The sequence below is a fragment of the Crocodylus siamensis genome, chromosome 2 (assembly GCF_052110815.1).
Source record: "Crocodylus siamensis isolate JL-2025a chromosome 2, ASM5211081v1, whole genome shotgun sequence".
Taxonomy (NCBI): Eukaryota; Metazoa; Chordata; order Crocodylia; family Crocodylidae; genus Crocodylus; species Crocodylus siamensis.
The window spans coordinates 230,065,964-230,080,753 of record NC_143396.1 but is presented as its reverse complement, the minus strand read 5'-3'; the positions used below and the strand labels follow the sequence as shown (position 1 = coordinate 230,080,753).

The window sequence follows — 14,790 nt, the reverse complement described above, 5'->3', positions numbered from 1 at the left end:
GTGGGACGCTCCCACCGAGGTTCACCCTTCCCGGTCCCGAAGCTACAATCCATCGGCTCCCCCTGGGCTTGATCTCGGGGGTTTTCTCCCAACCTATGGGGGTATCCCTGGGACCGCCGCCTATCCGTGTTCCGCCCTGGACATTCCCGGGCGAAGTGCCCCATCTCTCCACAATGGAAACACACCACATCCCTATTTGGGGTTCTGGGACCTGGTTTACGTCGCTCCGTTTCCCTGCTGGGCACCGGTCCCCGCCTCTCACGCGGGTAGTGCCACTCGGCCGCCATGAAGGACTCGGCCAACTTTACAGCGGCCTCGCAAGACTCTGGAGAGTGTTGGCGGACCCACCTCTGCGTCCGCTCTTCCAGGTCATTGATAAATTGCTCCATCACGATCTTATCCACCAGTGCGGCCAGCGTGCACGTGGGCAGGCCGACCCACTTACCAAACAGATCCCTAAGGCGCTGCAATAGTACCCGGGGTCGCCTCTCCTCCGGTCCCTTCCGGGCCCGAAACAGCCACCGATAATGCTCCGGGTTGATTTCGAGGCGGTATAAAATGGCGGCTTTAACAGCCTCATAGTCCCGGGCCTCTTCTCGCGATAAAGCTCTATAGGCCTCTTGGGCTTTACCCACCACTAGCGCCCCTAGCTGGCTCGCCCAGTAGGCCTTATCGAGCCCGAGCATGATAGCTTGCCACTCGAACGCCTCCAGGAAGGCCTCCGGATCGTCTTCCGCCGTCATTTTCGGCATCCGGGTGATCGGGGGGCCCTGTTGTGCCATCATCCTTTGCTGTGCCCCCAATAACTGGGTCACAGCCTGGAGCGTCTGGGCCACCAGGTCCGTTGCCGTCATCTCGGCTGCCTGCATCCCACAATTCCCCCAAGATGGGGAATGGCCTTCCCGGCCAATGCACCACTTGTGACCGTCGGGCTAGCGGAGGTGGAGGGAGCACCCTCTTCGGAACAGCGTCACGGTGGAAGGGTGGTGCTATCCCCCTAGGTCCGGAGCAGATGTAAGGTAATCAGGTCCCCACCCTGGTTCTCGCCCGCCACGACTTGTTGTAAGGTTCAGTGGGACGGCTCCTGATTCTCCGTAGCCCGGGGTCCCCGACGGTCACGTTGCGGGGCTCCGCCACCCCTTAACACCCCGGCCTTACGCCCCCTTGGATTTCCTGTGGGCGAGACCCCGGCCCTCGCCTGGGGTGCCCCGGTGATGCTTCTCACCGGGTCCCTTGCCCGGGGTAGAAACCTAGCCGGCGGGCATCCCCGCTTCCGACCTGGGTCCTTCTGGGGGTCCTCCCTTCCGGTTCTGGCCCGCTGGTGTCCGGCGTCGGTCCAAGCGCTCACGGTGCCTCGTCGGTGCCCTCCCAGGTCCCAGCACCGACTCCCGATCTGCAAACTCCGGGCGCAGGCGGGACGCAGTCCCAGTACTCCCCGTTGCTGGAACCCTCGTCGTCCGGGCCGGCCCGCCACTCCCCGCTCCGGGTTCGGGGTCCAGCTGCCGCCGCTGTCCTCCCCCCCAATGGGGTAAGTAGCCCCTCCCCGTCGGCGTCCGCGCTCCCGCCGGGTGCGGGTCCCCTTGCCGTCTCCCTTTCTGGACTCCCTGTCTCCGCGGCAGGGAGTCCCCCCTCCGGGCTCCCGCCGCGTCCGTCCCGGCCGGCTGTTTTTATTGCCGGCTCCCGGCCACCGGCACGGGCGCCGGCTTCCGGCATAAACAAGCGGCGGATGTCCCGCTCGGGCTCCACCGCCTCCGCGGGCGAGCCCCGCCCCATCTCCCCGGGACACTGTCTATTAAACTGGATTTATAAACACACCTTTCCTTCCAGTATACATACTCTAAAAGAAGTCAAAAACCCTCACAATAAAGGATGATAGGTTGTCCTGAGCAAGAATCTTGGATTCTGTGAAATTCCTATGGTAATAAAACCCATACAAGTCAAATTCTAATTGTAGATTCACAGCAGCAATCTGGAGCATCTTCACTGACCTAATTAAGGTTGCCCTGGATTTACAAGAATGTAACAGTGACAGAGGTGCCCACTCAATGCTGCATCCCTTGATGAGGTTAGTGTAGGACAAACACAGTGCTAAAAAAAGGGAGGACTGGGATTGTTACACACACAGTGCACTGCCTCACAACCTTGGGCCATTTTCAACTACAAATGTATTCTTCTTATTCAGTTTTTATACCCATATCGTAATATTAAAAAAAAAAAATCACCTTGTCACAGCACTAACCCCCATTATTTTCCCCCTATATTAAGAATTAATAATGGATGTGAACCTGAAATAACATATGAAGCAATTACTATTCAAGGTATATTTTTAAATGAGTGCATTCTGATCTATTAGTTCACACTAGGCCTAAATGAGAGCAAAGCTCAGTGCTGTTTTGTCTTATTACTGTTTCTACAGGTCCCAGTTCTGTAGGTTTGGATTTTTCTTTGCATGGATTTGAACATATTTATGGAATACCAGAGCATGCAGAAACACTTCTTCTTAAAAACACCAGGTAAAAGAGAAGCAGATTTGGTTCCAGAGAGGGCCATAATTCTGATGTTTGGGAGTAATTAGGAAGGACAGTGTACCTGATGCTTGAAAATCCAGTTGGAATAAGAGCACTGGTTGTTGTTCTTCTATCACCCATGAAAGTTCAGATATGTACAGCAATTTAACAGAGTACATTTGATGTCTTGTTAGGATAGCCACTGGAAGCCATAACGGCTGCATCATTCACTAGTGAACTGTAAGGAAATTCAAGAGTGAATGATGGTATAGTAACTGAAAACCTATTTTACTATGAGACAACAGTGCTATAACACTTTCCAAGTGATTTAATGCAACATAAAGGTTGAGATGTATGTGCCATAGGTGTCATACCATGTAGTTTCTTTTTATTGTAGAGGCACATGAAATCATGGCTTCTATCCCTAGCGGGGAGACTTTTCTGCCTCCAGTTCTGCACACCTCTGCACTCCCCTCAGTGGTCTCCATTAGATTTCCTAACAGCCTTATGAAGCAGTTCTGCATAAGTATTTACCATTTTTAAACAGAATATACTTAATCAACTTTCTTTAAAAAAGGTAATGTTGTGAGGATAAGGCCAGAGTAACAGCAGTCTCATTGGCTGCAAGAGCTGTAATTTTATAGTTCACTGTTTCTTTTGCTTTGATCACAATAATCCCTGCCAGCTCCATTTTGGGCCAATTGATAAATGATAGGTCTTAACAAAAGATGTATCCTATTAGTTCCTGCTGTAACTCAGTGGACTTACAGCAGCCAAACTTGATCCAGTTGAGATGATTACAAGCAATGTGCACGTTTGTTTGTTGCAGTGATGATGATGCCTACCGGCTTTATAACTTGGATATCTACGGGCACAAGATCCATGACAAAATTGGCATTTATGGGTCAGTGCCCTTTCTCTTAGCACACAAGCCTAACAGAACTTTGGGGATCTTCTGGCTGAATTCCTCAGAAACTTTGGTGGATATTAGTACAAAAGCTGTGATGGAGGTGAGAGGTACACAGGGATCCTGCTCAAGAGTCAAAAATAAATTAAGTTATTTCTGAGTCAAATTGATGATGATTTGATATCGTAACCTCCTGTGAATCAGAAATTGCAATTCTCCTCTTTCTATCTCCCCATCCCCACATCTATTTTGTGGAGTTTTGAAATTATTACAAGGATGGATTTTTTCATTACCATGCCTCTTGTTATCCTTTTTTTCTTTTATATAATGATGTGAATATGCCTATCTACTGTTTAATGGAAGGTTGTACCGAGAGTATGTAATAAACTTCAAGTATCTCCTTCTGAGGCATGTTGAATATTTTAATAATGCAATCTTTACCCCTCTGATCTGTTCTTTATTATTCAATAATGAATAGAAAGGTCTTCAGATTCTCTTGTTCCTTTCAAAGCATATACCATCCAGATCCCCTCCAGAAACCACTAAGCAGAGAGTGGTGCCTCAAACTGATGTGTGCTGGATGTCAGAAAGTGGAATAATTGATGTTTTTCTGCTGATGGGACCCACCGCTTTTGATATCTTCAAGCAGTATGCACAGCTGACAGGTACAATGTTGTCTTAGTGAAGAAACAGCATTGCATTTTCACCAGAAGCACAGATACAGAGGGGATGCAGTGGCATGGCTGCACCCCTTTCTTAACTGAATTATGCCATAAGAACCTCTTGGGGGCTCTTTTCAATTCCCCCCACTCCCCTCTGTGCTCAAAGGCACACCACTTAACCTCCCTTTCTCTCCCTTCCCCTGTACTCTCCCTCCCTCCCCTGCCTGCTCCTGCTGTTTACCCCACTGTCTCAGCGCACAGGGGCAGGGAGAGAAGGGAAAACTTCAAAGGTATTCCTGCCCTTGGGTCCCCTGGAAACAGATGTGGGGGAGGGGAACCCATCATTCCACTCATACTCACTGCTGCAGGTGTGGTTATTTCTAGCTGAACCAAGTTGCTGCACAGCCCAGCTGGAGTGAGCAGGAGTAGCTTTGAAGCTTCCCCCATACCTGGGATAGCCAGGGTAGGGACCGGAGGTCTGTGCCTTTGAGCACAAAGGGAAAGGGTGGAAATTCTTGCATGCTTTGGGGGCTTCAGAAGAAGTCCCCAGAGGCTCCTGCAGCACAAGCTGCCTGCACTAGTGGGTGTCATGAAGGAGGCTGGGAGTAGAGGTGCAATCATCCCCACATCATAGGTGGCTGCTCCTGCACACCACTTTGCCAAATCCTAGATCCATTCCAGTTCACCAGTGAACTTCCCTTCTACCACTTACATTATGTGCAAATGTACATTTGCTACATCTAAAAATGGATTAGTATTTAATACTTAACTAACCTCAAACCACTATCATTCCCAAAAATATGGTTCACAGGGTCCTGACTGTGGAAAGCTGGTCTGCACCCCAGCTGCTTCTACAGGTACCAACGTTAGGCCTCATAATGTAGTGATAGATCTCTATTCAAGCTAGCTTGGATGCCAGAAGCAGTACAGCCACAGTACTGCAGAACTTTTCTGTGTGAGCTCGATGCCGAATTATATAGGACTGAATTAAGCACAGGCTCAGACCTGTTCAATTTAAAACTTTTATTGTTTCACAAAGTCATAAACTAAAGGAGGTCTGTTGGTTCACGAGGTTCCCAAATCAAGCCCTTGCTCTCTAACCCAGAGGCTAGGTGCGGCAGCCTGATTCAGTAGTCTCAGAACTGGTCAACAGCTCATTTAAAAGGAGTCCCTTATCTTTTTTTAGGCAAAAGATACAAAACTGTCCCCATGGTGGAAGTGAGGCATCTAACATAACTTTACTATTAGTTATATATGATAACACTTATACATATGCATTTCTAATTCTTACTTCTATTGGTTATTTAGTTAACTTATCTATATTATAATATCAGGTGATACGCTTTGTATTATAATCATTACGCTTCTTATGTTAATTCTTAATGACCTTTATATTTCTTATGCTAATTTTCTATAACCTAAATACATTATTCATCTATATGTTTTGCTGGGTTTTGCAGGGTTAAAATGTCAAAACTGACATAATATGCGGTTGTTTTTTCGTCATTGCGGTTTAGCCATGCAGTTTCCTATTCTTAACAATGTAAGCGGCATGTCTGCTATTTTTATCATTGTTCAAAGGTCAGAAGTTCAGTATTTTCATCTAAGGGTCAGAAAGTGATTAACAGAATGTCAATCGCTGACTTCTCAACCTCCTTGAGGCATTCTGGGAGTTTTAGTGCATTGTTCTAATGCTAGGCCTTGCTTAGCATAAGCACTCTCTCACATTTTCCTAAGCTAATTTACATTCTCAGCAAGGCTAATGAGACAGAGCCAAGCATCATGCTAAAAGACTTACACTGCTTCGATGCGTGGTGTTGCCATGTAGACATACCCTAAAAGTAATTGGAATTGTAAAGCCAGTTTAGCTGTTGCTACTTGGAGCTACCAGTCACCAAAGGAACAAGGATGTCTGGAGGAGAAAGAATAAACTGAGTTGTTTGTCCAAGGGAATGGAAGAAGGAGGAGGACACATAGCTGGTCAGTGTATCCAATCAAAGAATGGACTAATGTGGAAGGGAAATGTATGCAAAAAGAGGAGGAGAAAGAACATAGGTTGGAGATGTCTATGATAAAGGGCAGGGAAGAGAAGAAAGCAGGGAAAGAAGAGCACAAATGGAGACAATGTGACTAATGTCACTAAAAAGGACAAATGTCATATTGCATTGAAGAGAGTTAAAAGCAAGACAATGAGTCCTAATATTACTTTTCCATGTAATGATCCTCTTAGTCATGAAAAAGGACAGCTATTCACAAGAGATTCTGCCTAAGCTGGCTCCCCACACTTTGCAGTGATTTTGTACTGCAAGTTCTGCCGGTATCCAATAAATGCAGAAGTGTTTTTAGTAAATTTAAAAAAAAAAAAAAAAGAAAAAGAGAGAGACAGTTCAGTCACTTTTGACCCTGTGATCTTTTGTCTCCAGTAGTATATAAGGAACTAGTTTTATTTTCCATTTCTAAATAAATATTAGTTTCTATTTAAATTCAGATGCTGCAATAAGGGAATTACAAGTCATTGTTGAGGTAAATTAGCAGGAGATCACTGGGTCTGTCTCCACTAAATTTGGTTTATTGAGTTATTCATGCCAATGAAAATTAAATTCACAAACAATATTTTTTAAAATGCAGACAGATTTTAGAACTCAAAGTAACAATAGTCACCATAGAAATATTGACTGTTACCATCAGGATAATAACAGTAGCTTTTTTCTCAACATCCTTCTAATTACAGCAGCTTCTGCTGCCTCTGGTATTTTGAAGCCTGTCATAATATTTGCTCTGAGCTTAGTCTCTGGAGCAAATAACTCAGGTGTGAAATATAGTCTGGACTAATAATTAGGCAAGGACAGGGCTGGTACAAAGGATTGTAATGGTACAGTGGTACTCTGTCCCTTTTTTATTTGTTCCAGCCAAATTTTAAAACCAACTGCCTAGGAGGGGCAGTGCCATTTCTATTCAGGCAGTGCTAAGAGTAAATTGACTTCATGATTCTTTATAATCTACCTGATTCCTTCTGGCTGCTCTTTCCTCCACAGATGTTAATGACCCTCTCTCCTTTTTAATGGTCTTGAAGTTCCATTAGTCAAGCTATCCTTTCTTCTGCAATGTTGCTGTCTGGTAGAAAAGTGAGATTACCGGAAATGGCTATTTCACAACTCTGAAGACTTTTTTTAGTTCTAGCTAAAAAGTTGAATTCAGGTGTGGTAATTTTAATTTGGGTGTGAAGAAGAATAATTGAAGTGTTGGGTGCTCAAGAAGGCTAGATGTTGTATTATGAATCTGAATAAGAGACATACCATTTAACTATTATGACTACAGTGAACAATTGTGACTCCAGTGAAACAATCTGTTTTGACTATTTTTGCCCCATTTGTTGTATTTTTAAAATTTAATATAATCTAGCAAAGTAGTGCATATTCCAAATAAAGTTGTATTTAGTTTTGCTCTGATCTTAAACTGAATAGTAATCCTGGGCCCCTAACATATTAGTAAATCTTGTTTCTTTTAGCTGAAGAAAAATATAGGTTGTCTTGATGCATCACACTATCTGCATCCCTATTTTCAAAATCCTAGATCCACCCATAGGCAAGGACCATCACTCCTCATCTTCAGATAGCTGCCTACAGGTCTAGCCATGCCATGCCCATTGACTTTTCAAAGACTCTAAGTAAAACCCTGAAAGGCAATAACAACATTGTGTCTAAGAGCTTAGGTTCTAATTTCATATCTCCTCCTAGGCACTCAAGCTCTGCCTCCATCCTTTTCCCTGGGCTACCACCAGTGCCGCTGGAACTATGAGGATGAGCAGGATGTGAAGTCAGTAGATGCTGGCTTTGATCAGCATGACATTCCCTATGATGTTATGTGGCTAGACATAGAGCACACAGAGGGTAAAAGATACTTCACCTGGGACAAGAAAAGATTCCGAAACCCCAGAAGGATGCAAGAGTTACTCAGAAAGAAAAAACGCAAGGTAAATTATACAGAAAGAAGAAAGAAAATGTATATGTAAGATTACATCATAATCTAGGCCATAGAGTCTTGACCAAGGGCATCACATTCCACATCCCTGATAGTGTTAGTAGGCAGGGAAGGTCACCTGACAATTTGGTGAAAACCAAGGGCTGGGCTCCCTCCCACCCAGTCTCTGCCCATCTTGGGGCACTGCACTCCCTCTCACCCTGTCTCTAGTCCTTCCTCTGCCCTGCTCCCAGAGCAGTTACCCTCTCTTCCCTGTTCTCAGGATCTGCCCTACTCCCAGGACTTCTGAGATCCCCAACCTGCCTCACTAGTCCCAGTCCCAAACCACCATTGTTCTCCAGGCAAGTCCACAATATTCTACTTGCCTGCCCTGCTCCTGGGCTCAAGTGTATCCCTGGTGTGAATCACGATCTCCCCTGCAACCCTCTTGTTCAAGAGTCCTTCTTTCCACCACCTCCAGGACCAGTCTGTTGCCCCAGCTTAGGCCCTGGGCTTTATATATTCTCTAAGCCCAGCCCCACTTCCCATCAGGCGTCTTCCTTTGAGTACCACCTGAGCCCTGTCTGCAGCCTTTCTCCTCTTGAAGTAACAGGAGGACTAAGCTCCCTGTTACACCAGAATGAAAACTTGTTAGTAGCAGTTGCAGTGTTTGCTGGGGAGGGAGAGCTCTCTTTCAGTCTGTTCCGCTGCTTTTGCTTTTGGCAGGTGTTTTTGTCTGGATGTCTTCAGACTGGCAGTAGCCACTGATGTGCTTAATATTAATGTCCTGTAAATCACACCTGATCTCACCCAAAAGCCAATTATTGATTGGATTGTTGGAAAAGTCCTTAACTGTGCATTTTTAAAAATTAAGTTACACAATAGTTGGTCTCCTATCAGTGGAATCTGTGGCATCAAGAGGTAACTATGGAAAATAAAATTTTGGCTGAATTTGAGAGAGTCTAGAAAATTTGATATTTGCTATATGTTTTGTACTATATTTACCTGAATCCAAAAGGACTTTGAATTCAAGAGGACCCCCACCAAATTAGATGCTATACATGTGTGACAGGAGGCCATCTCGGGGTCAGGTCTTAACATCGGTCCACCCACCTGTCCAGGGCAGCCTGCCCTGTCTTTCCTGCCGTGACTTGTTGTATAAATATCTGGTGTAAAAATGCAGGAGGCTGCCCATTAAATGCCCCAATGCCTAGGGCGTTACATATGGCTCTGACCACCCCGATACCATGTCCCATACCTCACAGATGGCATCCAAAGTTCTAAACCTCTGACCCAAAACTTGGCCTCACAACATCTGAGGACTTACTGGGGTCCAACTGTGGTCTCAGACATCTGTAGATTTACCTTGGCCATATTGTCCCCTCCCTGGGACATCAACTTACACCCTCATACTAGGGCCTCCCACTTATGCCCTCTCACTAGGGCCTCTTACTCATATTGATACTTTTGTGGGGCTGGTCTATATGCAGCCCTTCAGGTTGCCCCTACAGCCCTACTCTGCACACCCCTGGTGCAGCCCTTCAGGCTCACCTCAGCAGACCCTACTCTGCACCCCCCATGCACATGAGGCATGGCTTCAGGCCACCACCACAAACCCTACTCTGTGCAGGCCTCTACAAATATTTCTGCCCCCTCACTGGGGCCACACTATTACCCCCCTCACTGGGGCCACCAGGGTCTGACACTCCATGGGGCTCAGGTGCCTCTCCCTAGGCATGCCTGGCCCCCATGCATGTCTCTACATCTGGGTTACCCACCAGGTTGTGGGGGATGGGGCTATAAGGCGCCCCTTACTCACCTTTCACTAGAGAGGCAATTGGTGTGGCATTTCCTGGGCAGGCAGACACACCATGCCATCCTACCTTAGCAGGATGTAGTTTTATGTCATTCCTCAGGACCAGGAGCCTCCTGCCATCCCCATAGCTCCTGCCCTTACCTTCAAGATGTTGTGAGCAGCAGCTCCAGCTAAATGATGCTCCCCCTACAGCTGCAGCCAGCAAACTGCTGGCTCTCCTGCTCAGGCCTATTCTTATTGCCAACAGCTGAGCCCTGTTCCCCAGTCAGGCAGTCCCCTGCCAACCATGTGACTCCTGATTGGGGAATGCTGCCACCTGCAGGCTGCGCTGCTGCTTGGTCTTAGCCCTTAAAGTGGCAGGCACCAAAGGTGCTCTATCACAATATGGAAAATTATAAGACATTTCTTATAATAGTCCATGTATATGAATCTAATTATTGGAGCATTCTCTTAAATGTGTCTCCTCCACTGCTGCAGCATGGAAAGCAGCAACAGCAAGGGGGCAAGCAGTTGGGAGGTAAGTGGCAGGGAGGGCAGGCAATCTGACCCCAGCCGCTTGCCCTCCTAGCACCTTGGTCCCCTGCTACTTGCTACCCTCACCCCATGTCTGGCCTCCATCCCATGACTTCCCTCATGGTATCTGCCCCCCCTGTGTCTTCCCCCCAGCCACTTGACCCCCCTGATACCTGTCCCCCACCCACTACTTCCCCTCACCTTCCCCAGCATCACAAGCTGTGCTTGTGCTGGATCCTTCCCTGCTCTCTGGCTGCGTACTGGATCAGCTGCACACTGGGTTCTGTGCTGCTCCCAGGCTCATCACTACTTTCCTCACTAGTCCCTGGATCAGCACAGAGCCAGGGGGTAATCCAGGACCCAGTGGGGATCCAGAGAGCAGTGAGAAAATCAGCACAGAGCCAAGGAGTGGTGAGTCAAACAGCATGGATCCAGGGAGCAGTACAGGACCCGATGCTGATTCCCTTACTTCTCTCCAGTGGGGTCCTGCTGAGCCAGGGAGAAGCAGGAGCCAGTACAGAGCCAGGGAGGGAGTGAGAATTGGTGTGGAGCCAGAGAGTAGCACAGGATACAGTGCAGCCTGCATTTTCACTTAGTATTCAGTTAAAAGACAAGGCTTCATTTCCCACCATGTTTAATGGGGGAAAATACGTCATCTTGGAATCAGGTAAATATGGCATATTAAGAAATATTTACATTTCTTTGTTTCATCACAGATGTCAGACATTTGTTTACTGCCCCGTGTATACAACTGGGGGCATTTTTTCAGTTGAAAAGGTTGCTTTTGTCTGAAAAGTAATGTTGCACATAAAGAAGCAGATTTCTACTATGGTCTTTAAAAAGCAGCTATTTTATGTGTATGTGGAACTGTATGCACAAGATCAATAACTGCTTTTTTAAATATGTGACCATGCCTATTCTTGTCCTGAAATGAAAACTGAGCTCTGACTGTATTATGCTGTATTATTAATGCTAATGGTATCTTCTGCTTTCTGATCCTGGCAGCTTGTTGTCATTATAGATCCCCACATTAAGATTGATCCTGCATACACCATCTACTCTCAGGGCAAAAGCAAGGACTATTTTGTGAAAGACAGGAATGGGAAAGACTTTGAGGGTGTCTGTTGGCCAGGTAAGAAAACCCTTTGCTTATATTTTACACAGTTTAATATGTTAATTTTAAAGTGTGTGCCAGAATAAAATAAATGAGCCAAAAGTGGGTACCCAGCTGGATAGACCTTACATTTCACAAGTAAAATATACTTGTGACAATCTTATGCTCATAATTCCAGGTTTTTTGACATTTCTAATATGCTTCTTAATCTTCACAGGACTGTGCTCTGAGGTATCCATGGTAACAAAATGCAACTCAGTCTGTTATATTCAATTATTTTATTTTAGAAACTCAGATGTTGCAGGCTGACGGACTGGTACAATGAGAGTTGTTAAAACAACTGTAATAAAAGGGCCTCAAGATTCATGGTAAATTCACTCAAGGTTTTAATAGTAATAATAACAATCCCTCACTCTCATGTAGCACTTCTCACCAGTAGATCTTAAACTTCATATAGAGAAAGTAAAAATCATTGCCTCCTTTTCTCAGAAGAGGAGCAGAGGGAGAAGGAAATTAAGTACCTTGTCCAACATCATCTAGCAGAGCTGAGAATAGAATCCAGCTCCCTGGAGTCCCAATCCAGCGCATTATATCATGGGCCACTGATGAACACTGTGCTGAAACAGAGGGACATGTTTATAGCTGAAGTCAAACAGATGTGATCATTTCAACGGGAATCTTTTTCAAAGGTGATTATGACACTGGTAGTAAGCCACTAATAATGTGGTGTAAAGCCCCAGCCCATACCCTAATGTTTAATTTTGTTTGCATGAATAAAGGTTTTGATTACAATCTTATTCCTTCCTGGGTCCACGACAGCCATCTGCACAAAGCAGGGTTACATGCTTCAGGCATTGTGGACGTTGAGAAACCTGCATGCCTTGCATCTTTTAAAACTATGTGGGGAGAGACACCTTAATGGTATAAGGAAACAACAAGAGAAGGATACTTGCAGTAGTAGTCAGAAGAGCAAAACTGGAAAAAATGTTAAATCAAAGTGGAGGGAAAAAAGGCTGAAGAAGAAAATGGGAGGAAAAAATTAAAATAAAGAGAAAAATGGTGGTGAGATGGGAGTTAATGGCATCAGGGCATCATTAAGGGCAACAGGTCCTATATTTATGTTTTAAAATAACCCCCTTATTCTGAGAAGCAAAACTTTTGACTATGTTGCTTGTCTTAAAACTCTAGCTCCATGCTGGGCAACCTAAAAATGAAAAAGTCAAGGGGTTATATAACATGGTGGGGCTTTAAGTATATAGGTGTGTTTTGCTGCATTTTTTACTAAATTTCCATTATTTTTTACTTGCTAGAATGTGGAATATAAAGGGAAAGCTTCTGTAAACAAGGAAATATCTAGGGATCGTCAACCAGGACATAAAGTGACACCAAATTTGCACACAATGTTTCATCCCTGTGATTCTACACTTATTATAGGCAATTAACTCAATATTATCACTACAGATCACATGTGTGTACCATAATACAGCCACCAACCTTCTGTGTGGCACTAGACATTCTCTGTGCCTACAACAGCAGTCACAATGCTAAAGAAACAGATCCAGCTGACCCACTTATGGTCCACATTCATCAACCATGGAAATCCGGCGGTAAAGATGTACAAAGAGGCACCCTTGGTTTCCATTATGCTCAAGAGTACTCTGCTGCTGTGTTGTAGATATCGCTTATGAGCTCATAACACTAAACTTCTGTTACTTCACTGCCTTCCAGTTCACTCCTGGGTATAGCTCAGTGTGCTGGAAGGTCCTTCAAATAGTGTGGAACTGAGTCCAACAGAAGCCAAAACTTGATGGTCTTCAGAGCACAAAATAAAGTGTATTTTTCAATTGAGTTTTATTTTCACTTTGCTTTGATCTTTATTCTTAGCATTTTCTATTATATATCATGCAACACTACAGCAACGTCAGGTTTATTCGTGCTGAAAGGCAGCATACCTGCACGTTACAATACTCACACATGAAAGCAGTAAGCACTGTAGAAGTTAACAAAATAAGAGTAATGCTCCATACTTGCAGGTTCCTCTTGTTACCTGGATTTTACCAATCCTGAAGTCCGAGAGTGGTATGCAGATCTGTTTGCCTTCCAAACATATAAGGTTTGTGTTTTTTTCTTTTGTAATCCTACATAGTACATAAAAAGCCTGAAAACAGAAAAGAAAAGCAGGTAGATAAGGTAAGATAAAATACTAGCTAAATAAGCTAGTAAGTTTTCATATTTGTAGACTACTACTAAACTGTAAAGGCAAATATCCAGAATGTAGCAATAAACCCATAAACTGCAAAAGAGTCTTCACCGCAGCTTGTTTCCACTAGGAAAATCAGGACTCACCACTGAAGCAATGGTGGTAGCAACAGTGTAGACCGGTGATGGGAAAAGTGCAGCCTGTGGGCTAGATTGGGCCTGCAGTAGACTCCATTTCCAAGCAGCCCCTGCCCACGTCGATGTGGTCAGTGTCCATGGAGACCCCAGGAGCAGCAGCACTGTGACAGTATGGGGCCATGTTTCTGTGGAGACCAGCCCCAGCAGACGGCTGGGCAGGGAGCTGCTCTGAGGCTAGCATTTTGTGGCAGTGATAGCATGGTCCAGAGCTGGGCAGAGCTTCGATCCGCTGCCTCCATGCCTCAGGCAGGGACATGCAGGCAGCAGATTGTGGCTCTGTCCCATCTCTGAACACACTGTCACTGCTGCAAGATCCCAGCCCCAGCCCAGCTGGAGCAGCTCCACACCCAGCTGTACACCCTGCCAGCACTGCTGGGGCCGGACTCCATGGAAACCCTGGCCCCATGATGTCATGGTGCCACCACTACTGGGGTCCCTAAACTAACCCGGACAGATTCCTTTTCAGCGTCTTCCTGAAAACTTCAATGAAACAGATTTCACTTCAGTTAGGAAGTGAATTTCTGCTGCAATTGAAAACCATTACCTCATATCCTGCCCTCTGTTGCAAGGGAAAATGATGTTTTCTCCCTCTTTTTTATGGAAGCTTTTCAAGTACTGTATCTAAAAACTGCTATAACATCCTCTTCTCCTTGAATGCCTTTTCTCCTTGAATGTCCTTCAAGCATTTCTCATGCTCCTTGTATTCTAATCCCTTTTGCATCTTCATTGCTCACCCCTACATCATCCCCAGATTCTTTGCACCCACCTTAAAATACAGCACCCAAAACTGGATATAGTATTCTAGCCGAGACCTAACCAGTGCCACCTCTCTTGTCTGGCACACAATGCCCAAAATAGCATTTCCTATTATTGCAACAGCATCACATTACTGACTCATGTTGAACTTGTGACCC

The 14,790-nt window shown here is 45.4% G+C and overlaps 1 protein-coding gene across 4 annotated transcripts in view; it reads left to right on the top strand.

Annotated features, from left to right (window-relative positions):
- Nucleotides 1-14,790, top strand: part of GANC (glucosidase alpha, neutral C) — a 49,419-nt gene that overhangs the window by 19,437 nt on the left and 15,192 nt on the right. For all 4 annotated transcript variants that reach the window (XR_016440304.1, XR_016440305.1, XM_090033350.1 and 1 more), the window contains 6 exons: nt 2,417-2,513; nt 3,337-3,517; nt 3,926-4,079; nt 7,814-8,049; nt 11,371-11,497; nt 13,513-13,592. Coding sequence is in view for 2 of the 4 variants with exons in the window: in XM_090033350.1 (XP_089889476.1) it covers nt 2,417-2,513; nt 3,337-3,517; nt 3,926-4,079; nt 7,814-8,049; nt 11,371-11,497; nt 13,513-13,592 (875 nt within the window). In the remaining 2 variants the exon portion in view is untranslated. The remainder of the gene's footprint in view (nt 1-2,416; nt 2,514-3,336; nt 3,518-3,925; nt 4,080-7,813; nt 8,050-11,370; nt 11,498-13,512; nt 13,593-14,790) is intronic.